This window comes from Crinia signifera, chromosome 1 (assembly GCF_055691185.1).
Source record: "Crinia signifera chromosome 1, ASM5569118v1, whole genome shotgun sequence".
NCBI lineage: Eukaryota > Metazoa > Chordata > Amphibia > Anura > Myobatrachidae > Crinia > Crinia signifera.
The window spans coordinates 413,393,829-413,420,671 of NC_139217.1; the positions used below are offsets into that span (position 1 = coordinate 413,393,829).

General features: G+C 43.4%; 1 protein-coding gene across 4 annotated transcripts in view; it reads right to left on the bottom strand.

Annotated features, from left to right (window-relative positions):
* The window catches only part of ADGRV1 (adhesion G protein-coupled receptor V1), a 461,586-nt gene that overhangs the window by 321,249 nt on the left and 113,494 nt on the right, over positions 1–26,843 (bottom strand). For all 4 annotated transcript variants that reach the window (XM_083151800.1, XM_083151798.1, XM_083151797.1 and 1 more), the window contains 9 exons: positions 24,766–25,139; positions 22,637–22,813; positions 21,194–21,374; positions 17,131–17,333; positions 16,912–17,041; positions 10,272–10,352; positions 8,983–9,122; positions 6,752–7,361; positions 3,596–3,811 (listed from right to left, as the gene is read on the bottom strand). In XM_083151800.1, coding sequence (XP_083007926.1) covers positions 3,596–3,811; positions 6,752–7,361; positions 8,983–9,122; positions 10,272–10,352; positions 16,912–17,041; positions 17,131–17,333; positions 21,194–21,374; positions 22,637–22,813; positions 24,766–25,139 — 2,112 coding nt within the window. The remainder of the gene's footprint in view (positions 1–3,595; positions 3,812–6,751; positions 7,362–8,982; positions 9,123–10,271; positions 10,353–16,911; positions 17,042–17,130; positions 17,334–21,193; positions 21,375–22,636; positions 22,814–24,765; positions 25,140–26,843) is intronic.

The window sequence follows — 26,843 nt, forward strand, 5'->3', positions numbered from 1 at the left end:
CCTGTTGGCTATCCCGGGGGGCAGCCTGTGCTGCCTGGCTCCCGGGGAGCCCACCTCCCCCCCACAAACGTTCTGGGGCAGGCAGGGAGACTTCCATCTCCCTGACTGCCGCCGTCCTCAGGCTCCCTGCGGCATCGCCGCAGGAGTTAAAATTCGCCGGTCAGGGGCAGTGAGCCCCTCACTCGTTGAATACTGGAGCCGTCGAGGCTCCGGAAACGCGGCGGGCAGTGGCGAATGTGCAGCGAATCCTAAACAGGATTCGCTGCACATCGTCAAAATTCTCATTGAATACTGCCCATAAACATTAAGTATAAAAACTAATCTGCTTTTATTGCTGCCAACATTGAATAAATCTAATAAATTCAGTGGTGTGAATATATAACATCATTTTATATTTATACAAGTAGGATGTTTCTAAAGTAGTCTATGAAAAATATCTGTGGGTCACTGACTTGCATCTATAAACACTGAATACAGATGGAGCACCTGTCATTGTTGCGGGGGCTGGCGGTCAGTTCGCCAACCGCCAGCCCCCGCCAGTTGCTGGAAGGGGACACGCGCGCTCCCCGATGCCTCGCCGCTGGTCCCCGCTGCTCGATCCCACCTCCACGCTCACCCCCCTAACCATGCCCGTCTCTCTGAAGTGGAGAGGGACAGGGTTTGTGTCCCCCACCGCCCGGAAACTGGGACGCATGTCCCAGTCAGATGGAGCACCATCTTGCCAGCAGGGGCATTCTGGTGAGCCCCGGCACTGGCTGAGTTTGCAGACCACAGAGCATGGGTATATACAAGGGGTGATTGAAAACTTTGGGGCCTAAGGTACAATGGCATGTGCTAAATAGTTCTTATTATTGCCACATACAATTGAATTTCTTTTAGGATTATATAACAAGTGGCAAGTTAATACACTGTAACTTGTTTTTCTTTTACAGACAGACAGACTGAATCACACATATTAAAAAAATGGATGCAATTGCTCATCGCGCATAAAGGGTTTAACATCCAGAGAGAGACCCGTGAGGACATGTTATGACACTAGGGGAGGCTGCTCCTTCTTACAGCATGCCTTAAAAGTGGGCAGCAGAATTTAAACATGGAAGGGTGAGTCTGGAAGATGATCCCCTTCCTGAGAGGCAGGTCATCGTTACCACACAAGAAACCGTTGACAAAATCCATGGAATGATATTGGAAGGTTGAAGAATAACAGAAAATTACATTGCCAAACAAATGTGTATCTCCCAGGAACATGTTCATGTAGGTATTAACAACAGTGGATTCCAACTACTTGAACATCTGCATTATTCAACAGATTTGGCAACCTCTGAATATTACCTCTTCCCCAAACAGAATAAAGAACTCAATGGTATCTATTTTACCATGGACAATGACGTCACTGAAGCCGTTGATCAGTTTTTGAGGGTACAAGATGCTGACTTCTACAAGACAGGGATATGTATGCTCCATGACTGCTGATTTTTGTGTGTACTTCGACAAGCGGATTATGTTAAAAAATAATGTGGTTAATTACCTACAAATAAGTCATTATACCTTAGGCCACAAAATTTTCAATCACCTCTCTTTTGACTGTGAAGTCTGTTAAAATACTAAATTATGAAATGGAGAAATACTCTACAGAAATGGCAATTCGATATACCGAGTGTTCAGACGGTGGAAGACATTTTGAAACACTCCCTGACAACTTATAAATATCTGTTTTCTACCATTCTCCAAGAGACATATTTAAAGATTATCTCACGAGCATATATAGATTATCTCACAAGCATATATAGATTATCTCACGAGCATATATAGATTATCTCACAAGCATATATAGATTATCTCACGAGCATATATAGATTATCTCACAAGCATATATAGATTATCTCACAAGCATATATAGATTATCTCACGAGCATATATAGATTATCTCACGAGCATATATTTCGCCAGCACATATGTTACCTGATGCTTCCGATTGTTGCGTGAAATGCAAACAAGGGGCTGCGTCCCTATTTCATAATTTGTAGGAGTGTGGCAGAATTGCCAATTTTTGTAATACGGTTATAAATTTTGTGAACTCAGTGTTTCAAGTACATTTGGTTAAGTCTCCCATGGCATGTATACTACTGAACTTTAAACACTGGGATATGGGAACAGGTGGGAAAACTCTTATACCTGTGTTAACTGTCATTATGGGAGCTGCAAACAGATCAGTATTAACTCATTGGATCAAGCGTTCTGTGCCATCAATCACAGAACTTAAGAGGGTGTTGCTCAAGATTATATATATATGGAACGAAGGGCAACATTGCCAGACGTGGAAAGAGGTATTATTCTCTTCTATAAGAAATGGGGCCCATATGTGGAAAAGTTAGATAGCACTACCAAAGACCATATCTTAGCTGTTTGAAAACACCAATTGGTTTTTGTATAGACAAATATCTACTTCTGTGTCAAATTAAAAGATGCACAGAGCAAGATTGTGCACTTAAATAAATTGGTGTATACTGGCAATAGTAGTGATCTTCCTTCGTTTTGGGTGATATATTAGTGATAACATTAAGGCTTTCGGTGACCTATTCATAAGTAATTAGTATATTGATGTCTTTTGTCTCCCCAATGTGTGTGTCTTATATGTTTTTGTTTTTTATTTATGTTTTATGTATGTTTATGTATATGTATATGCTTATGTATATGTAGGTTTTTGCTTATACAGGTCAAGTATCCCGTATCCGAATATCCGTTATCCGAATTATTCCGAAATACGGACATTCCAGAAAGTGAAAAAAAATTTTTTTTTGCTAAAAACTCACTGGGGACATATGTAACAGCATCACTGGGGACATGATATGTAACTGGCACTATATATGTGCAAGACAATGATTGCTTGGCATTCAAATTCAGTGCTGAGATAGTACACACACTTTGTTTCACGTTTTGAAACCTTGTTTTTTGAACAATTAAAATATATTTGTGTGTATTTTATGTGGTAATAAAATATATTTGTGTGTATATTATGTGTTTATACAGCATAAATGCAAGATACTTTAAAATACATCATTGAAATATTAAAATATTCCGAAATACGGAATAATCCGTTATCCAAAATTCTCCTGGTCCCGAGCATTTTGGATACGGGATACTCAACCTGTATATGTTTTCATATGTGTTTATATGTATAATTATCTGCTGGCTTACCTTAATTACGAAGAATGTACAACTCTGATTCTTTTTGAAATGTTATAAAAATCTGTTATGGATATTATGTGAGTTGACATGAGTATAAAGGCTAGTACAGGACAACTTGATGGTCCTGCTTCATATCGAGCTTCTACGTGTGGAAATTCACTTGGATCTGTATTGTGATATATGTGAATCATAAGCTGTTCATCTGCATACTAATGTAACTATACGAATGTACGTTTTCATTTCTTGAATTGCAAAAACTCAAATAAAATACTTTTGAACAAAAAAAAATTAAATTATGTAAAACAATGTAAATCTTTGAGACTCTCAAAGTTAATTAGTAGTCAATTATCAATGAAGGGCAGCCAGACAGTCAAGCAATATCATAGATGTCACAGTTGGTACTTACCAGCGGTTGCTGTGATTGACACTGCCTTGAATTTCACTGACACATCAGCAAACATTCCACCTGTCCTAGTAACATTAATTATTGGTCCGACATAACTTTCAGCAATACGCACTGAGGTGGCTGATAGCTGGAGCACTCCGAAAGCATCATCACTGGCATTTATAATGATCTGTGCCACAGTCTCACTTCTAGATCCGAGACGTGGTGAGTTTAAGACTAAAGAAAGAAGTGAACAAATATTCAGTGAGGGAGAAAAGGAAGGCCATAGAAAACTTATACAGCTATAATAAATATATCTACATAGCTTCTTATGTATTTTTGGGATGCATTATAGAGTTTGAATGTGATAGTTTAGCTCGGGTACATGTCTAATAAACCATTTGTCAAGCTAATTTATCCAGTCTTACATGATAGTACTCTCAGTATGGAAGTTTCATCAAAATTCTATTCAAATTCAAAATGATTATATTTGTAAGTGGCAGTTTTTTCTGGGGCCAATGTACTTATCTTGGGTACACAATAAAGCCACAAGTACCCAGCTGATATCTTGGGTGATGGGACAATGCATTGGCAGTTACACTCTGAACAATCCTGCCAACGTATTGTTCCAATTTGGCCAGAAAATACATATTGACGCAAGATCATTCTAGTGTGTACCAGGCTTATGCCTTGAAGAAGATAATGTGGGGAGAGATAAAGTACTAACCAACCAACTCTTACCTGTCCTCTTTTAAACACATCCTGTAACACTAAATATCTTATATGATAAGTAAAAATTTGAAAAACATATATATTGTATCAGGACTAATGTATTTTTACATATACAAATTGTCCTTTGAATTTAGAGCAACATAAAACTAATATGGTGCCTCTTAGATGCTATTATTACTGTTACAGGGTTATAAAAAAGAATGGTTACTTCTGTAATTAATACTTTTATTTTAAACATCTATTAACAATTTATGACCTTTTAATAGAATTAATAAATAATATTATTGCTCCCTTAAAGTAAATTTTATTTGGCACTTGTTCAGTTTCACGGCGGCAGCGTGTGCCGCAATAGCTATGCATCTTGGCAGCTTGCCAAACTGCCTTACTTCTCTAAGCTACTTTATCAGCGTAGCGCCTGTTTGAATCCTGGCAGCTCGCCAGCTGCCTTACTTCTGTAATGTACGTTTTCAGCGTCCTACGCTGACTCTGCTGCAGCCCAGCGCTGCTACTCCTAAGCTCCTGTCAAGCCTAGTGAGCGCCTCTCACACAGCGCTGGCGCCCACATGATATCCTCTGTGGAGATGGGATTATGCGTGCGCCGGCGGAGAGGCACTCCATCTGTGTGAGACGTAGGAGCCTCTCAGACACTCCAGCAATGAGACGCTCCTGCATGATATGGCAGGTGTGAATGTGTTCCTGAAACAACCCCACCATCCACGCCATCCCGAAGCGTGGCAAGCGCAGCAAGCCCCGCGAGGGGACGGGGTATGTGTCCTCCCAACCTTTTCATACCCCCACCATCCACGTCGGCGTGGAGTTGACTTTATATAGTGTGGCGAGCCACCGAGCCCGAAGTATGGCGAGTGCAGCGAGGCCCGCGAGGGGACGCGGATAACTTCACATGTATTCCGCGTCCACTCGCGGGACACTCTGAGCTCGCCACACTATATAAAATCAACTCCACACTGACGTGGATGGTGGGGGGTATGAAAAGGTCGGCAGGATGCGTACCGGGATGGCGTGGATAGTGGGGGTATCAAAAGGATGCCTCTATTTGATACCCCCACACAATAAAGAAGGCATTTGCCAGTGCTCCATGTTACATACTGGCAAATGCCTTCTTTATTGTGTGGGGGTATCAAATAGAGGCATTTGCCAGTATGTAACATGGAACATTGGCAAATGTCTCCTCCATTGTGCAGGATACGCAATTGAGTCCTCACCCCCTCTTTGGAGAGCAGAGGCACGCGCTACTCAGACGCAGGAGCATCTCATTGCTGGAGCGTCTGAGACGCTCCTACAGATGGAGTGCCTCTCCGGCGGCACCCGCATGATCCCCTCTCCACAGAAGAGAGGATATCATGTGGGCGCCAGCGCTGTGTGAGAGGCGCTCACTAGGCTTGACAGGAGCTTAGGAGTAGCAGTGCTGGGCTGCCTCGGAGTCAGCATAGGATGCTGAAAACATACATTACAGAACTAAGGCAGCTGGCGAGCTGCCAGGATTCAAACAGGCACTACGCTGATAACGTAGCTTAGAAAAGTAAGGCAGTTTGGCAAGCTGCCACCGTGAAACTAAACAAGTACCCTTTATTTTTGCACCCAAATATATTAATAAAATAATATTACCTTCATAAGACATTTGTTGTTCTTGTAGTGACAATAAACAATTAAATTAATAAGACTATTAAAAACGCTACTTTTAACGCTAAGGGGGTATTCAGACCTGGCTGTTATTTCTGCCGGCAGAAATAGTGAGCGTTGCCTATTCAATGCTGCCGTTATTGACTGCTTTGTAGGCAGGTTCCGACAAAACAGATCCAAATTTAAAACAAGTCAGATCTGTTTTGTCGGAAACAGCTGCAGATTGTCAAATTAACAGCTGTTTTTCAACACTCCACGTCCGTTTTCGCCGATTTGCTGACTTTACGACACTCGACAGTCAGTACATTGAATACCAACTGTCGAGTTCCTGTTGGAAGGAATGGAAAACAGCCTGGTTTCCAACTGTTGGGACGTTCCGACAGTCAGAATCCGAGTCTGAATACCCCCCTAAATCTGGTGGTATCAAAACTGCAGAAAACCTTTTCAGTATATAGATCCCATGCTGTGTGTGGGAGGAACTTTTCTTTTAAAAGTAATGGAAAAAGTGTTGATATCCAACCCCTTCAAGGTCAACAATAGTTTCACATCTTTCTGTGGTGAAAATATATGCTACATCTATACTACAGGTGTTTTTGGTGCACTAAGTAACTTTACATGTAAGATTTACTAGAACGTCTAAAAAAGGAAAGGTGGAGGTCTTGCCCATTGCAACCATTAAGATTCTAGACTTCATTTATCCACTGCATTCTAGAAGAGAAAGCTAAATTCTGATAGGTTGCTCACAATCCTTTCCATTTTCCAATGTCTAGCATACAGTTTCATAAGATTAAATTGTGTACTTGCCAGGCTGAGGTTGTACTTTTTCCACTAACGAAACATTGAATAATTCAACAAATAAATACTCTGATTTCTCTGGATCATTATCATCTAGAATCGGGAGAAAAATACTGACTTCACTGATATTCCCTCTGAAAATAACATTTCCTGAGATAGGCAAGTAGTCTTTCCCGCTAGTGGCTCTTGCAATGTTCGGTGGAAAGAATGAAAGTTTTTCAGTGTCCAAAATTGTTTGATAGGAAACCATGACCGTTCCCATCAGACCATTTATTCGTTTGATTGATAAAGAAATATTTTGGTTTTTTTCCTGAACTTTGAGTGGCCGGTTTAACTCGGAGAATACAAAAACACCATATGGGTCATCATTGGCAAAGATGGTCAACGAAGCATTTGTAAAATCCCCCAAGCGTCCACTGGAAACTTTAGTGATTACAATGGAAAATACTTTATCCAGTTCTGGAACATCGTCAGGAGACACCAGGATAGTTATGTTTGCACTTTTCTGCCCAATTTCAAAAGTTACATTGCCATATGTGAAAGCTAAGTCTCCAAAAGGGTCAGATTCTATTGTCCAAAACAGGAACACCTTTGACAAGGCTCCACGATGACGTAAGACCTAAATAAAATCAAATACATTTTAATAACAGTTAACACGTGTTGGTTAGTTTGTGTTTTTATTTTCACATTCTGCCCAAATTCTGGAAAGAGCTTTCATTGCATAGAACCATTATTGCAACTTGATTATGCAGAGTTTGAGTATGTTTCTATGGAACTGTAGGCATGAAACCATTGACTATATCTGCCCAAGGCTCAACCTGTATGTACAGTAGTTTGGATGTCTTCCTGGAGTCTGTGTGCATTTATCTGGGTTTTCTCTTGCAATATAAAAAAATATGCTGGTAGGTTAATTGGCTTATGACAAAAGTAACCATAGTGTGTAGGTATGCAGTCAGGAGATCAACTTTGACAATGGCACCAGTCACTCTGTGTAGCTCAATAAAATGATGCTAGGATCCCAACACACTTGAAATGCTACTTACAACATATCACCCATGTGGGTGTTATAACTTTAAACATACAGCTAAGGAATGAGCTTCAGCTTAATAACGCTAGGCACATGCTAGCTATAGGAAGACATGACGAGTGGCTTAAATACTAATCTCCTGAAATGGAATCTTTTGTTATTTTCATTTTTGATTTGCAGTTTTGAAGTTATACTCCGCAACTGTGCGAAAACATGCAAACATTAATGCCGCCTGGATTTGTACTGTGCAGAAAGAAGACCACTCAACTATCAAAGTTCTGTGAATTCCTAGTGCTGCACAGCAAAGCTGAAGGACTTAATATGCCAGAGATATGACACCCCAACACCTTTGTAACACGCCTGCATTTTTGCAACCACTCCCCATTACCTTTGTCAAACCTTGGTTGTCAATCACTGCAGTGTGACTTAGATGCATGTGCAAACTACCGATAATTGCTCAACTGCAAAAATATTTTTTGTATACAGTACATGTCTGGATTGGGCCCTTTGCCTTATAGGGCCTACACACATGCCGATATTAAGGCATTTTCAAGGTGACTTTGCTTAGTTTTACAATGTCACTTAGAAAATGTCCCTACATCGGTGTGTCTGTGTGTGTAGGGCAGGCATGTCCAAACTCCAGTTGTTGTGATACTACAAGTCCCAACATGCCTTGCCATAGTTTTAGCAGTCCCATAGTAAAGTATGGCAAGACATGATGGGAGGGCCATAGTTTGGACATGCCTGGTGTAGGGTCTCTGCACGTCGCATTCGCTGTCAGTGACAATCAATCTCGCTGTCGGCTCTCTCAGCACACAGTGGGCTGTCAGCACTGTGGGCTGAGCGACACGGGCGCAGCGTTGCAGCAGTGCCCAACCTAGTATAGCTACGAAGCCGTACACACGTCGCTATGTGTGTAGGGCCCATTATAGTTTACTGTGCACACCCTGAAGACACATACTTCCCCAACTATCTCTGTAGACCCTTTGCAGACATAGGAAGAGACCATGCTTGTATAAAAGTGGGGTGAAAGGTTTCATCCAAAAGTATACATTTCTGGCTGGGGCTTATTCTGCCCTGATCTTGCATTTGTAAATATTGGGAGACATTTCACTTTGAAAGACATAAGAATGTCATTTTGTATTGGCATTTCCATTACAAGCAATCTTATTTCCCAGTTGAGAGGGAAACAGCTGCACTCGTGTACACTTGCCTGAAAGGAAACAGTGCTGTGTCCATTATCGGGTTCGGTAGTGTCCATGCGCAAAGAATCATTTCTGAATTCAAACACTCCATGGGCGTCATCAGAGTCTTCAATAATAACAATAATGTGGGAGGCTATGCCCAGGCTAGCTGTGCAATCAACAACCACCAAAAACATTAATGAACAAAAACATTCATCTGCATCAAGCCATAAATAAGGACTTCGATGGCTAGCACATAAACACTTCAGTTAATCTTCCAATTGGATTTAATATCACTTTGATTTAATTAATGCTAATAAAAATGTATTAAACAATATACTGATTTATTGCAAGTGCTATCCACTATATCAGTGGTTCTCAATAATTTTCCACCTGGTACCCCGAGATGCTAAATGTGCTATAGACCTAATGGTAATGAGAATAGAATTATTTGTAAACACATATTTCTCATATACAAGTTGGTTATCCTATATCCAGATATGCCATATCCAAAATATTCCAGAAACCGTAGGTTTTCAGAATATATATTTTTTTTTTGCGTGCATTTTGGATAAGGGATACTTAACCTGTATTACAATTTAAGAACAATACAAAAAAAACTATAGTGAACATACCTAATTTAAAGGGAAATAGTGATGCATGGGGGTAGAGCTCCCTATGACACTGCTTTGACCATGTGCCTAGTTACCACCTTGCTGTCCCACCCCGAAATCACACAACATTTTTAAGTACCAATGAACATCAGCGAGTACCCCAGTTTCAGAACCACTAATCTATATTTTACATGTAAAGACATATTATAAGGTTTACTATTTATACCTATAGTAAAGTGTTTCCGGTACTTATGTATTATCTGGGCTCCCATGTTAAATGCACCCCATTTTTTCATACCCCTACTATCCAACTACGCATGGAGTTGATTTTATATAGTGTGGCGAGCGCAGCGAGCCACCGTGCCCGAAGCGTGGTGAGCGCAGCGAGCCCCGCGAGGGGACTCAGTCTCATAAGAAAAACGGGAGCCCAGATATTACATAAGTACCGTGTTTCCCAACCTCTGCCCTTTACTGATAGCCATACTGAAGCACAGATGACTTAATTTGCACATCATTCTTTTGAATGACCTATCTGTGTTCAAGCATGGATATCCCTAACATCTGCAATGTTAGTGTGCCTTGAGAAGTGAAGTTGGGAAACACTGCTACTGCATAGCCTATCACAAGATGATGTACATTTATGAACTTTGGTCGTGTTACCCCAGTAATAAAGCAGGAAGAAAATGATGGTGACGGGTGCTTACCCCTCTGGTGTACAGCTGGAAGGAACTGTTCCATGTCACCATCACCACTAGCAAAGCCATCATCCCTAAAGAGTTCAGCCACTTCAGGAAGAGACACGCAGAACACATATATACATGTATACACATATAAGAAACAGACAGGAGACAGATAGCATATTTAACAGCATGCAGAGCACAGTAAGAAGCTGTACATGTACAATAGATACATTACGACAGTAGTGGGAGGGAAGGGCAAATATAGTGTTTCATTCAGGAAAACACAATATTGTGCTGTAAATGGACTATTATTCCTGGCCGGGGCATACGTTCTGTCCATTGCTGGTTATGTCATAGCTGCAAAGAGTTCTGTTCTGTGTAGTTGCACCTCTGTAGGTTCCTCCATCTTTGCCCCTCTTTCAACTGAATCTGCCCTCCTTTATGTGTTACCTAAAGTTCCGATAAACTCTATCATCCGCCCTATTATCATCAGTTCGAGTCAACACATTTTTTAGAACATCTACCTTTTACAGTATATTATATGGAGTTTTATTACTTTTAGGCATTTATAAAAACCTTTCTTTTATAATTATAGTTCATATGCTACATGAGAGAACATACAGTACCTATATATATTTGGACACTGACACAATTTTTAGCTATTTACCAAAACATATGTAAGTTACAGTTAGATAATGAATATGGTATTAAAGTGCTGGATATCGCCTATAATTTGATGGTATTCACATATAATTTGGAGGATGAGTTTAAGAATTATAACTATTTAATATGTATCGCCCTCTTTCTCAACGACCAAAAGTAATTGGTCAATTGACTCAAAAGCTGTTTCATGGAGGGGTCTGGGCAATTTATTTGTTATTTCTTCATAGATTAAGCAGGCAAACGGTCTTGAATAGATTTAAAGTGTAACATTTGCATTTCGAAGCTGTTGCTGTGAACCCAACACATGTGGTTAAATGACCTCTCAATGCAAGTGAAACAGGCCATCCAATAGGCACAACAAACAAGCAAATCCATTAGAGAGACAACGTAAACTGTAGGATTGTCCAAATCAACAGTATGGAACGGTCTGAGATAAAAAGAACACACTGGGGAGCTTGACAACACAAAGGCCTAGACATCCACAGAAGACAATAGTGGTGGATTATTGCAGGATTCTTTCCATTGTAAAGTAAATCCCCTATACAACATCCAGTCAAATAAAGAACACTCTCCAGGAGGTAGGCATATTATTATCAAAGTCTACTATAAAGAGAAGGCCTCATAAGCTCAAATACTACATTTCATAAACTTCATATATTAAAAGGCCAGATTAGTTTGCCCAAAAAATCCACTTCTGGAATAGGATTCTTTGGACAGATTAAACTAAGATCAACCTGTACCAGAATAAAGGGGAGGTACAAGTATGGAGAAGGCTTGCAATGGCTCATGGTCCGATGCATACCTCATCTTCTGTAAAAGACTGTGGAGGCAGCATGATGACACTTTCCTGCATGGCTTCCAATTCCACTGGATCCGTAGTGTTTATTAATGATATGACAGAAGACAGAAGCTGTGGGGCGTTTCGCTGCCCTCAGCAGCTTTTTCAAGCTCCCTGAAAAAGCTCCTGAGGGCAGCGAAACGCGTAGGTGCAAACAAGTGACCCCAACCACCCCACAGATTTGGTACCCACGGTCCCTGAATTGGATTTGGATTCCGCACCACTCCAAACAAGGAGAACTTTACTCTCAGTGGGACTGCTGCCTAACACAGACAACCCCTGCACCATCGGTGGGAGAAGCACTCTGGTCCTTAACATCCATCCAAGGCCCAATACATCTGGAGGTATGCCACCCCCTAAAGACAGCCCGGCGCAGATAGCGGAGGTTCCAGCGCTCCCCACCAGTGCATGTCATCCATCCACCTGGCACGCCCACCCACCAATTTGTCCTAGGAATGCCTTTGGATTCTGTAGAGATTGTGGGTGAGAGGAGAATGATCAGCAAGATAACATCATTATTGGATAATGCTTCACACCCTCTCAAAAATATTTTGACGGATCTGTGTAGCACTTTCAGTGATAGGTTGCTTCACCATCGATGCTCAACGGAGAGGTACCGCAGGTCTTTTCTACCTGCTGCAATCAGAATGTACAACTGTCATGGTCTGTAGAGACCTACATGTTCTTAGATTCTAGATTTATATTGTTTGGACTTCTTATCTTATTTGCTATTTTCACCCTTATTTGTACTTGAACCTTGCTGTAACAATTGTAAATTTCTCCATTGTGAGATGAATAAAGGAATTCTATCTATTTCTGAGAAACCCCATTTCCAGACAAAGTGAATTGGCCCCTCACTTTGCTGTGACACCAACTCCATCTCCTAGAACTATTCCCTTCAATAGGAATAAATCTCAAGGTGTGGATCCATTTACATCCAATTCCAAAAACGCATTACAATTGCAGGACCTATCAATTGGACCGGACTTTTTGACCAATCAAATATCTAACGTCATTTTTGTTTTAACTGTCTTAATTTTAATTTATGTCTAAATTTGAATAAATTGTACAAATCTTTTTTCACCATACACCTGACCACTCTAAAATTATTATTGTTTAAATGTCCTTGTGTAGCGCAGTCGACCACTTTCTTCTTTTGCTATTGTATTGGGACTGACTCCCCTTTTTTTTTAGACTGCTGCTCTATTAGCCAAGCATACCCATACACCAGCGCCTTTTTGTGGATATTTGTATCCCTTTTCCTTTGATGAGATATAGGGCCAAATGTAATAGGGTGAGAGTTTCAGAAAGTGAGAGATTTTGGGAGAGTTTTCCCCCTTTTTTTAAAGCAGCAATCAATGACACTGCAAAACCAGGTTGATTTTGCCATTTAACTGATTGCTGCTTTAAAAGACATGGGAAAACTCTCCCAAAATCTCTCACTTTCTGAAACTCTCACCCTATTACATTTGGCCCATACTGTCTACTTAGATTCCAGTTGAATTCTCATTTTACAGTACAGATGGACAGTGACTCACATCATGGACAGTGACAGTGACTCACATCATACTGCGAAAACATTGCAGGATTTTTTTTAAGTTAACTAAGTGTGGCACCCTGCAGTGGGTACCACTAGACAGGGCATGCAACGCTGGCCCCACCACAGAGAGGAGGTTACTTACCCTCCCCATCGCTGCGTGCGCGGGGAGGCAGGAGGCGGGACGCACCCGGATGACTGACAGGGAGCAAGCCCGGCGGGGATTGGAGGAGAGATGGGCGCGAGAATCGAGGGGAAGTGAGGTAGGCGCCGGAGGAAGGAGGAAGGAGAGAGGTGACCGGAGCCGACGCAGAGGGCGGCACAGGGCTCCAGAACCAGCGGCATCCAGCGCGTCTCTAAAGCCGGAGGCTGACAGGCAAGCGGGGATCGTGGCAGCGGCGGCTGAGGCACCACACACAAATCTCTGCTCCCTGTCCGTATGCGACGGACGGAGCAGCGGCACAGCCCCCACAGCCCCAGCAGCAGTATCTGGAGCGGCGGACGAGTCCCCCTCCAAAGGAAATAGCACAGGTGCTACCCTGACCCGGCACTGTGGTGTGACCGGGCAGTACAAAGAGGCCGCAGGACCCGTGTGCCCGTGGCAGAGGCCACGGCAGCAGCACCAGTACCAACTATGGACCCGACGCCTACCCGGTGGCCAACAAAACGTGAGTCAGGCCCTAGTGGCCACACAGGCCAGGGGGCAGCTTTAAAGGGACGGTGCAAGTGCGTCCAGCAGGTGTTAGGGGGCACTGTATAGGCCCGGCCCAGTGAAGAGGGGCCCACTAACTAACCCCTGAGTGAAGTGGAGCAGAGAGACCCCGATGGTCACCAGTGAAAGACCAGTGCCCATCATGCCCTCTACCTAGCTCCCGATAGGGCCACATGACTACTTTACCAACCTGCCAGCTGCATCCCACACGGACGACTCCTCAAGCCCCTCGTCCATTATAGGGCGGAGGGATTCTGCTGTAAGGCAAACAGGCTACTGATCCGTAGGAAAGCCTGCTTAGTATCAGCCCAGGCTACTGATCCGTAGGAAAGCCTGTGGAAGGTGGGACCCAGGCCACTGATCCGTAGGAAGGCCAAGTTGCCCCTCAGGGACATCTCCCGGGAGAAGGGTATGTTAATCCCTGTGCACGGGACGAGTCCTAGACTCTGATTCAGGACAAGAATTGGTACCGGTACCATTGGTTCACGTAGTGTAGGTGTAGTATACCTGTTTAGCAAGAGTGAATAGAGTGATTTAGGAGGGTAACCCTGATGTTGTTTATCGTAATGTAATGCGTGTTAAACAGTCTGATTCGTACCCAAGTATGTTAAGTAGGGTATAGCGGTTATATAGATGCTAGTTGCTAATGATGAGCAATAAATCTATATCTGTTCTTTAAATTGCATCTACTGTTGTCTTTCCAATACCCGGGATTAAAGATCCGAACCTGCCTGTGCATCACATAAGCGCAAAATTCAGCAATGGCTGAGTCAATCACCGAACTCTAACCAATGGAGCTGAAGACTATACTGAAGGCAGAAAGAACCATGAACAAACAACTGAAGAAATCTGCAGTAAAGGGCTGGAAAAGCATTGCAAAGAAGGAAACCCAGCATTTGGATATGTCCAGGTTCCAGACTCCAGGTAGTCATTGCCTGCAAAGGATTCTCGACAAAGTATTAAAAATAAACAATTTATTTATAATTATTAGAATTTGTCCAATTACATGTAAGACTCTAAAACAAAAATGGCTGCGATTCCTCCATACAATAACTTATGTTTAACCAGGGCCGGTGCAAGGCACCGGAGCGCCCCAGGCGAGTCGGGGTGGGGGCGCCCCGGTGCCGGGGGGGGGGGGGGGAAGGTTGGTACCTGTGTAAAAAAACTTCCGTCCCCGGCGTCCCTGCTGAGTGCTGGTGCGTGCAGGGGTGTCCGTGCCGCCGGGGGAGCCTGCGGCGCTGTTATTGCGTATAAGCTTGTCGCGCCCGGCGGGGTCCCTACAGTGAATAGAAAATAACTAGCGCTAGTTATTTTATATTCACTGTAGGGACCCCGCCGGCCGCGACAAGCTTATACACAATAACAGCGCCGCAGGCTCCCCCGGCGGCACGGACACCCCTGCACGCACCAGCACTCAGCAGGGACGCCGGGGACGGAAGTTTTTTTTACACAGGTACCACAGTGCTGGGGGTGAGGGGCGAACTGCCGCCCTCCAGGTGCCGGCGCCTTAGGCAAATGCCTAGAGCTGCCTAGTGGTGGCGCCGGCCCTGTGTTTAACCACTTGAATGAAAGATGATAGTCTGCACATCAATCTCATAACAATTGCTTCATCTCAAACAAATGATTGTAGCTTGCAGAGCTAAACATCGGTAAATTGTGTCAGTGTCCACATATATATGGAGCTAACTGTACAACTGTGTTTATCTGCCAAATGTAATGTGTCTTTCTTTGGCCAATGTAAATATTGCATTAACTTTTTTAAAAGGCTGATTCTGAGTTGCAAGTTGCTGTAATCGCATCTGCTAGTATCAGCCCTTCCTCTTGTATACTAGTGTGTATCTGTGTATCCAAAGAAAGAGATGCCCACTTAGAGCATTGCTGAGAATGTACATCCAAAGCACAACTGCGACTTTAAGGACCCCCTATTTAGCAGTTGAGGAAGACAAATGTATGTTTAAGATATTACTTATACAGTAAGATGGGCCCCGTTCAGCTCTGGGCCCCATAGCAGCTGCACCCCTTGCACCTATTATAGTTATACACTTGGCCTTAGGACAGCTAAGCTAAGGAGAAGGTTAGAATCACACAGGCTGAAAACTGCCAAAGTTCTTTAGATATATAATGCAACACCTTTCTTCCATTAGTCACTGATTTATTCTATATGCCAGTGGTAGCCAACTCCAGTCCTCGAGAGCTACCAACAGTTCACAATTTCCAGACAACCTAGCTGGGGCACAGGTGCACTCATTACTGACTGACACATTATAAATGGTCCACAGGTGGAGCTAATTACTTCGCTTGTGATTCTGTGAGGAGACATGGAAAATGTTAACTGTTGGTAGCTCTCGAGGCCTGGAGTTGGCTACCCCTGCTATATACAGTACAATACATCCGTGATACCCATCATATAGGCTGCAATTCTTTGGCTGAAAAAACATTTTTTTTTGGCCTGAAAAGTATTTTTAAGCAAATGGGATACTACTCTTACATATACTGTAGAAAGCTCCACAATATAAAGAAAACAAGCACTTCTTTATATTTTATGGTGGTATATATTGGTACTGTAGTAAGTGTGTTGGTAGTGAACAGCAACATCTGTGAAGCCTAAATTCAGTAACACTATAAATATACAATTTAAAAAAAAATCCAATGTAACTAATATTCTGTATAAGCATATTCCATTAAATGCTTCATGCACCAATGGCAACAGCATTGTGCAACATTGCAGTTGTTTAATTCTGTGCAGTTACTATTTGGTATCCTCAGTCAGAAGCAGCAAAAGATTAAAAAGATATAACTGACTGCTGAATTGGCAAATACATTTTTTATTTATTTTTAATAATGTATTTGTTTGTGACATCATGCTGATTTAAAAGGGGAATAAGGTAGACAGAGAAAGCTTTGTAAAACTTACCTCCTCCATTAGCGTTCCACAGTTCAACTTTAAAAGATTTGGCCAGTTCTGGCACAGAGTTATCAGTGATGGTAACATAGATGTATTTATATCGTTCCCCAGGCTGAAACTCCAAATAATCTCCTGCTTCCTTAAGAAGTACACAAATAATAAATATGTCAGCTTGTCATCAGTTACATGCCCATAGAATCCCAGCATATCCTGTACTAGCCCAGTCACCTGGTAGTCCTGCGGACTGAATGCTGTCAATGGAGATGTCCGGTACTGGACTCTTATTTGCCCCAGAAGTCCCTGTGCTCGGACCACCAGCAGTTTCACCTGTCCTATTTCCTCCTTTACTTCTATTGTGGGGACAGTCTTTGCAGGAAGAGTCATATTATCTCCTGTTCTAGGTGGGGGGTCCACAGAGAACTGAAGTAGCCCTGTAAAAAATAACAATGCTAGTCATAAACAGAGACAGTAATATCAGTAAGCTACTATATACTTAAGTGGCCCATATTCAGGGCCGGCTCTACCATTAGGCAGCTGGGGGGGGCGACACCAAGTCTGTCTATCAAAAAAATCAAGGATGTCTATGAGGATCCTTATTGTACTTAAAGCAGGTGGCTGCTGTGGAACTTCTAAGACCTCACCTCCATACCTTCCCTTGCATACTTCCCTACTTTGCTGCCCTCCCTGTACTCTGTTGTGGGTGGCAAAGGGAGGCCTCCAGGGAAAGCAGGGGATTTGCCCACCGTCCCAGGGGGCTGGGAGGACCACTCAGTTTTTGGGAGCCTCCCTGCCATTCTGGAATGTTAGGCAAGTATGCCATAAGGGGTTGGAAAGTGGGTATTGGTGGCAGTATGTGTGTGTGTGTGGGGGGGGTAAGTTTTGCCTAAGGTGCTGAGAAGCCTCACACTGGCCCTGCCCATATTGGCCATAATTCAGGTTGGTCTGCAAAGTACATTTGGGGGTCATTCTGACAGACTCACATTCCTGCGGGTTCGGCCCTTCCCGATGTTTGTAGGACTGCACATGTGCAGTTCCCCTTTGCAGTTCCTAAATGTGAATGGCTTAGAGAGCGGACGTTGGCGGGGATGGGGAACGCCCATGGGAACACCCAGCGTTTTATGGGCATCCCCATAAAAATGCTGGCCATTCCCATGGCTATGCAGGTGGGACAATGTCTCCCATGGGCCAGCTGACGTACAAGGATGGGGTGGCATCTCTAATGCTCTGTAATCTTCAGCTTACCGAGCAAACCAGAATGACCCCCTTGGTTTGCTAATGGACAAAACCATGTGCACTGCAGGTGGGGCAGATGTGACATGTGCAGAGAGAGGTAGATTTGGGGGTACTTGTGTATTTTGGCGGCGCCCCCGATGTCCGTCGTACGACGAACAGATCGCATCGCATCGCATGCCATGCACCCGATGGCATGCGATGCGATGCGACGCGATTTTGACCCCCTATACGACCAAAAATCGTATAAGCACCCTAAAGGGTGCTTTTGAGCACCCAAATGGGTGCTTACAATGTTAAATGCACCCCCACGCCACCCCCCACTATAAACGTGAACCCGAAGCGTGGCGAGCGCAGCGAGCCCGCGAGGGGCGGCGGTACGCGTCCTACGACCTTTTCATACCCCCACTATCCACGTCGGCGTGGAGTTGAGAATAGAATAGTGTGGCGAGCGCAGCGAGCCACCGAGCCCGAAGCGTGGCGAGCGCAGCGAGCCCCGCGAGGGGACGCGGATACCTTCACAGTTATACGCGTCCCCTCGCGGGCTTCACAGGTGTCCGTGGCGACGCGGACACCTGTGAAGCCCGCGAGGGGACGCGTTTACCTGTGAAGGTATCCGCGTCCCCTCGCGGGGCACGCTGCGCTCGCCACGCTTCGGGCTCGGTGGCTCGCTGCGCTCGCCACACTATTCTATTCTCAACTCCACGCCGACGTGGATAGTGGGGGTATGAAAAGGTCGTAGGACGCGTACCGCCGCCCCTCGCGGGCTCGCTGCGCTCGCCACGCTTCGGGTTCACGTTTATAGTGGGGGGTGGCGTGGGGGTGCATTTAACATTGTAAGCACCCATTTGGGTGCTTAACATTGTATAAGCACCCATTAGGGTGCTTATACAATGTTTAATCGCATCGCATCGCATCGTATGGCATCGTATGCCATGTACAATGGCATACAATTTCAAAATTGTATGCCATCGTACACTATCGTACGATATCGCGTCGCATCGCATACCATCGTATGTGTTATGGTATGCGATGCGATGGGCGCCGCCAAAATACACAAGTACCGATTTGGGTGAGCTATATTGTTTGTGTTCAGGGTAAATACTTTATATTTACACTGCAATATAGATATCAGTATGAAGTACACACCCCACCCAAATCTAACTCTCTCTGCAGTGGGGATGTGGTCATTTGGTCTACAGCATGATAGTCGACATTCATTAGGTCGACACCAATAGGTCGACATGGTAAAATTGCGACATGGGTATAGGTCAACATGGGAAAAGGTCAACATGGTTCTAGGTTGAAAGGTCATTAGTTTGACAGGTCGTTAGTTTGACGGGTCAATAGTTCTACAGTGTCTAGGTCAACAGTGAAAAGGTCAACTTGGGCTTTTTCACTATTTTTTGAGCCGACATATGCCGACAGGTGGTATTTCATGCCCTACCATCCACTAGGGCTTGGTGGGAGAATAAAATAGTGTGCCGAGCGTAGCGAGGCACTGTGCCCAAAGCACAGGGGGATGCGGTGCACTTCAAACTGTGTCCATGTTGACAGTGTTGACATTCGGGTAAAAAAAACAATGAAAAACCCCATGTCGACCTTTTGACTGTCAACCTTGCCCATGTCGACCTAATGCTTGTGTTGACCTAATGTCCTGTCAACCTAAACCCATGTTGACCTAGACCCATGTCGACCTAGACCCATGTCAACCTTGCTGCCTGTCGACCTAGTGCACATGTTACATCTGCTCCCCTGCAGTGCACATGGTTTTGTCCATTAAAGAATGAGATTGCTTTTGAAAACCAAGCAGAATCACCCCGTATGAGCGGGTCATGATGACTGAGGGGTAAATGTATGCAGCTTGGAGAAGTGGTATCTATCCCAATAAAGAACGTTATGTGCAAGGTGATAATGAACTAGCCAATCAGCTCCTACCTGTCAATTTACATACGGAGCTGATTGGCTTCGTGCATTATCACCTTGCACATAACGTTCTTTATGGGGATAGATACCACTTATCCAAGCTTCATACATTTACCCCTAAGATTGGGAAATACTGCCCTAGGGTGATAGCTACATCTGGAATTGAGTGATGTACCACCATAAGTATCTCGGTATACATTTGCACATAACCAATGTAAATAAAATCACTAAAGGATTTATGGAAGTAATGGAAAAATGATTATTTGTGGACCTGAGCATCAGATTATACTACATGTTTGTTTCATCATTATATCAAATAATTAGCAAATAAGCAACCCGCCCATACTTTGCACGGGTACACCTTTACACAGTGCAGTGCGAATTCCCCAATGTACGCAGGTGTGTGTCCTTGACTGATTGTGTAACCATTATCACCTCACCTTTGTCTTTCTGACAGGTGGGAGGTGGCGGCAATGTGTATGGGGACTTGTGTCACAAACTACCCCCAAAGTGTCCATTGTGGGTGCAAAGGCCGTTCCCACAGACAGCTGCAGCACATGTGTCTGTCCCTTAGCCTCTGCCCGGTTCCCTGCAGCAAAGACTGCGTGTGGTGGCCCCCCTCCACTCTGGTCACATCGACCCGAAAGTAGACAGGCACCGGGCAACCCCCCCAAAGTCTGTGGGTCCCTACGTGGGGTCCCAAAGGCTGGTGGCATGGAGATCAATTCGTGTAGTCGTTTGCGAGATTACCGCATTCAGACAGGCGACTCGGCTTTAAACTATGGGCCTTATTTTGGTTCATTCTTTCTGACAAAATCCTTCTTAGATGGACAAAACCATGTGCACTGCAGGGGGGCAGATGTAACATGTGCAGAGAGAATTAGATTTGGGTGAGTAATTTTGTTTCTGTGCAGGGAAAATACTGACTGCTTTATTTTTACACTGCAATATTGATCTCACTTTGAAGTAAAACCCCACCCAAATCTAATTCTCTCTGCACATGTTACATCTGCCCCACCTGCAGTGCACATGGTTTTGCCCATCTAAGAAGGATTTTGTCAGAAAGAATGAACCAAAATAAGGCCCTATGTAAGGATGTTTTGGGGGGGGTTCTGCATTGTCAAAGCACTCTTACCATAAGGGTGATCACTTGCAATGATTGTAATGTCCTCAGATGAAGTATATGGATCTATACTTGCTCCACTGGTGGGAGTGGATCCAACCTTTCCATCAGCAGACACCGCATGTGTGAGAGTGACCCGGAAATGTTCTGTCAGTTCCGGAACCTCATCATCTAGGACATCCAGATTTAACACCTGCACCAAAGAAAAGCAAACCAAACCGGACAGTAAGAGAGTGTGTGCCCTAATACATTTATTACAAAATATTGGAGCAGCAATCCAGATGCTAGATTACAGTAGGAATCTTGTTATTGCTATGAAGAATGTACAGCAAAATGAATATTGTAAATGCTTGTAGATATAAATTATATGGAAGACATACAAGGATTTTGTCCAGCCAAAGAATCCAAATAGGAAAATAAATGTTAAAACGCAGGGCTGCCGACAGTTTGGAAAAACTCGGGTACTGGGAGCATGACCATGACCATACCTCCCAACTGCCCTGATTACCACGGAAGTGTCCTGTGCGTGCGGGTGGCAGTAGTAATCACGGCATCTAACAGTGCAGGGAGCGGAGTTGGGGGCTTCCCAGCTGCTCTGGGAATGCTGACGAAAGCGGGGGTTGTGTCATTAAGACATGCCCACTCCTCCTAAGGGCACACCTATCCCTCCCGATTTTTCGATCCCAATTCCCCTGCACTTAAATTTGGGAGTATGATTACTACAGTGTGCACAAGGGGCCTCAATCACGGCATAGCAGAGGCGAGTAGTGAAGCCTCCCCTGCATTCCTTAATGCCAACAGATACCTGAGAATAATGTATCAACACCCCCCCCCCCCCTTTCCACCCAGATGCCCCTGACATGAAGATATAAATGCTAGGGTAACATGCATATGCATCCTCCTATTAAGTTGCAAAGACAAAACAAATGTTGTAAACATGGAACAATATCACCATTTAAAAAAAAAAACATTTGTACATTTATAACAAATTCTTTTTATTATAACGATTTTTATACAGTATTTTAACAGTTGAAATATGTTGATAATTTGGCCTGCCTGCTGTATAACTACTGTACACAATATAATATTGCTTAGTACAGCAGGGGTCCAATGTGCTTGGAGATGATCAACCAAGCATCGACTTATCTTTAGAGTCCAATACTCTGGCCACTGATAGCAGGGACAATTGATATTTGTTGTCATCAACTAATACCCCGATAAAAAATTGTAAATTAATAACAGAAATTATTTTATTATAACTAATGTTATACAGTATTTAAACAGTTCAAATATGCTGAAACCACAATACAATGGTGGTAGGTTATATCTAAAATTACAGTTATAGTAAAGAATTAAAGGTCCCAGAAAGAAGCCAAATATAAAGGTACTGATGTCAGAGCCTTGCTATACCCTGCAATGCACGATTACTGCTTCTGTCATAAGATGTGTACATACCTGTGATCTCTGCATGGGCAAAAAAGTAATATTTCCTTTGCTGTTAGTAAAATCAGTCACTGAGTGATTAGTGCTGCCAGAGTCTGTCTGGACAATGCTGTAGAAGAGATACACGGTGTCTAATGCTCCTCTGGTGCGTTCCACAACACATGAGATGGTAGAACCTTCCACTGAGGACTAGAAGCACAAAGACTTTACGTCAACCTAACTTTTTCACAAGGGAATACAGCACAGGTTTATGCTTATACAAGTACTACAAGAAGGGGTCATTTATTCATCAAGTATGTCATAAGGAGGGTACTGTGTGGCCTGGTGTCCTGGGTCCAAACAGAGAGGGGGCCCAGACGGCAATGCTGTGGATTGTTACCACTAGCTGATTGTAGCTGGAGCACCGGGTGACAGCCAGGCAGAGATAGCACCAGTAACATTTCAAAACAGAGTACAGACTCAATCAAGGGCCAATCAGAACGTGCGGATCGTCAGCCAATCAGGAACTGCTACAATGGGATGGTAGAACCACGAGCTCTGATTGGCTTCTACCCAGTTGCCACCTGGGGCTCCAGCTGCAATCAGCTGGCTGTGCCGCTCCAACCCTGGCAGAGGTGGCCCTGCCTAAATTCAGGAGTAGGCACCACTGGTAAGAAGCAGGACCAAAACCATGCACAATCTCCAGTGTCTGACATCATCCCCCCCTCCCTCCCCCCTCCCCCGGATGTGTGGCACTTCATATTACAGAATCAGCCATCATCCTTAGGTTTACCTCTGTGTAGGTTAGGTTAGGGATAGATATAACCACTGCCTAAGTCACCACCAGAACTTCTAAACCTCTGCTCCAAATACATTATTTATCCGGTTTCTGTGGAAAACATGTGTTTTTTTGGGGGTAATCCTCCACTCCCCTGGAAGAGTAGGCACCCTTGAAGTGCACAGAATGTGGAGGTTATTACAACATCTCTGTATACCTCACGGAGGGGATGGGGCTTAATGACGCAATTTTATTCCAATTGTGTCATTGTTTCACCGCCCATTTAGACAATCATGGCATTTAGGGGCAAGGCCTAGTGGTCCCATCCCCTCCACTGCCCATCTGCTTTTCCTCTCTGGGCATCTCCTGGAGAATAAAATTTCAAAGTAGGCAAGTATGTTGTAAATGACTGCCGTTATTTATTTTATTTTATGTTTTTTTAGTTTTATTTATTATTTTTCATTTTTTTCTTTATTAAACTAATTTCCTCTTTCAGCACCGCAAACACCAGGGCTCGGTCCAGCTCCAAATTCATATATCAAATTCCATGCCGAACAGCTTTCCAACACTAGCGCAGCATACTATTCCATACGTTCCATTCTTAGTATATAGAGCCCAGTGTCCTGCTGGGTAAAGCAATCTGAGTTTTCTCTATTGTGACAGTTCTAGCCCTGCCAAGTGTATGCCCCAGTCCCCTTAGTGCATTCCTACATAAGGGGTAGGTTTAAAAAGCAGATAAGCCAGATTTGGTGTGCATGGCTAGAGAAACACCTGTCTCCAAACATAGCAAATACAGTATACAGTATATTAACATAATAGACGTTGCTAAATCAATTGATAAGTAACAGCTGAAAACATTAAGTTCTCCAGCAGACAATAAAATTAAATGATAAGTCTCATATTTAGCATCAATATCAGTCACCTTTTGCATTTTGTTTATTTAGCAGCAAAGGCCACTAATTGCTGTCGGAATGACCACTAATTTTCCTTTGCATCCTGTGATGTACTGTATGCATCCAAACATCACTATGGGGGTTATTCTGATTCACTCGGAAAGGCACAATCACTCTCTAATGGACAAAACCATATGCACTGCAGGTGGGGCTGATGTAACATGTGCAGAGAGAGTTGGATTTGTGTGGGGGTGTACTTCAAACTGATATCGATATTGCAGTGTAAAAATAAAGCAGCCAGTATTTACTCTGCACAGAAACAATAAAACACCCAAATCTAACTCTCTCTGCACATGTTACATCAGCCCCACCTGCAGTGCATATGGTTTTGTCCATTAGAGAGTGATTGTGCCTTTCCGAGTGAATCAGAATAACCCCCTGAGTAGGGCCACTAATCCAACTCCTCCCTATCAGTCACTGGTATTGCTCACCTGGGGAATACAGGGTCCAGTGAAGCCAAATAAACCATTGGCGTTATCACTTTTCTGGATCCTTATTGTTGCTGTTGTGTTCTCCTCTGGAATCCTTGCTCCCCCAAATACAGAAACTAGTTTTAGCATGAACAGTTCCTCTCCTTCTTCCTCACTATCATCCCGTGCAGATATAATGAAAGACTTATGTATCTCTCCTTGTCTGTATTCCAAATACCCAGATATTGGCTGCAGATCATTCTTTGCTGCTGTCGCATGAAGTTCAGCGATTTCTGTTCGGGACAATCTCTGTTCATAGAGTCTAACATCTTGCAGCAAGCCGGTGTATCTGCTTCCACCACTCTCCCCTGCACCAACACGTAAGGTTCCTGGACCTGACAAAGGAAACAACTCAGTTACAATGGACATGGCAAATCAGCACTCTGGCCAATATCCAATTACCCACGATCACCAGCGACTATCCAAATAGCCGGCTTAGCAGGGTTTTTGCAGGTGAAGTGAAATCCCCAAAAGTAGCTGCGGTAGCCGAAATCACAAAGGTTTCACTGCAGCGGGACATTGTGAAAAATAGGGATAGTTTTAGGTTTCCAATGATTTAACTGAGGTAATTGGATACCCCTCTAAATATTCACTGGCTTATTATCAGAAAATGACATGTTTTATTGAAAATCAGTAATTTGGGGTTTTTCTTTAAATATCGCAACCATCTAATCTAAAGGGCCTCTCATGGAGAAAAAGTGGATGCCTGCAATGTTCTTTAATGTACTTATGGACAGGATATATTCTGTGCTCACTTTAAAAGTCTTCCCCCATGAAAAATTGATTATTTAAAATCAATTCTCTTCATAAGTAAGTCCCCCCTGTCCCCAGTGAATAGACGCTGTGCACAAGCGCACAGCGTCTATTCATGACTCCACAGCGGGGAAACTGGTGGCGTGGCCTCGTGGGAGCATTGCAAGTATAGGCCATGCCCCCTTCCCGTTAGGTCACGCCTCCAAAATTTTGTGGGCGTCTCTGCTGCGCACCAGCATTCCTCCTCCTCCCTCCTCAAAGTTGGGCGGTATGTATATGGAAATTCCCCTACAGAAAGCCTGTGTTTGCCCATGTCCAAGATGAGATTGGGGTACATTGCTTAGCTCACACTTAATGAACTTGACCAGCAAATGTCTCAATGTCAGATGCACTCCATAATTTTACATATGCATTTCTGAGTATTATTAGTCACTCTTTTATTTAGAGCAACTTTTATTGTTTATTTTATAGGTACTTAGCACAGTCAAATGTTATTATTAATTAGCTTAAATATATACTATACCGCCTAACTTGTTTATTCAACTAAAAATCACTGTAAAGCAAAATTGCTATGAATTTTCCACTGTGTCATGTATAAGAGGATCTGAGAGTAAAGCCCCATACAAACTAGATGACATTTTAAAAGACATCATCGAGTGTGTACACTCATTATCATTAATGCTGCGTGGACCCGCGCATCATTAAAGCCCCCGTTGACTGAATAATTAGGTCGATAATGGCTATATAGGTTTTGAGCCTCATGTTCATCGGGTCCCAGTGAGGCCGCTGAATGATATTGTTTACTAATATTTTTCAGTGTGTATGCTTAATTCACCCACCCGCGGTCGATATCGTTTACTATTTCGGTCCATGATGCAAGTCGTTTAAATTGTTGGCATAGGAAAATAAGCTACCCAGTACTGGATCTTATCAAATCTATAATGAAACAACAGACGTTCTGCAATATATTATCATTTAAAAAATGAGCAAACCCGAAAAATATCGATTTTTCTAGTTGAGAATTTCTTTTTACTTTTATGAATGCTTTTTAGCCATTTTAAATAAGTTGATTGTCAGTATTTCAGTAAAATACGGTATTTTATGACGTTTAAGTCCAAAATCTCATACAAATAAATCTTGTGCTAATAAAACATATAATTAATGGCTAAATGATATAGGTCTGATTCTAATGCAGCCCATACACGCTGCGATGCCGGGCTGTGCGTTCTGTGCTTTGAGGTGTGCGCACCCGCGGCACCTCATCGCACAGTACAGAAAGTATGTGC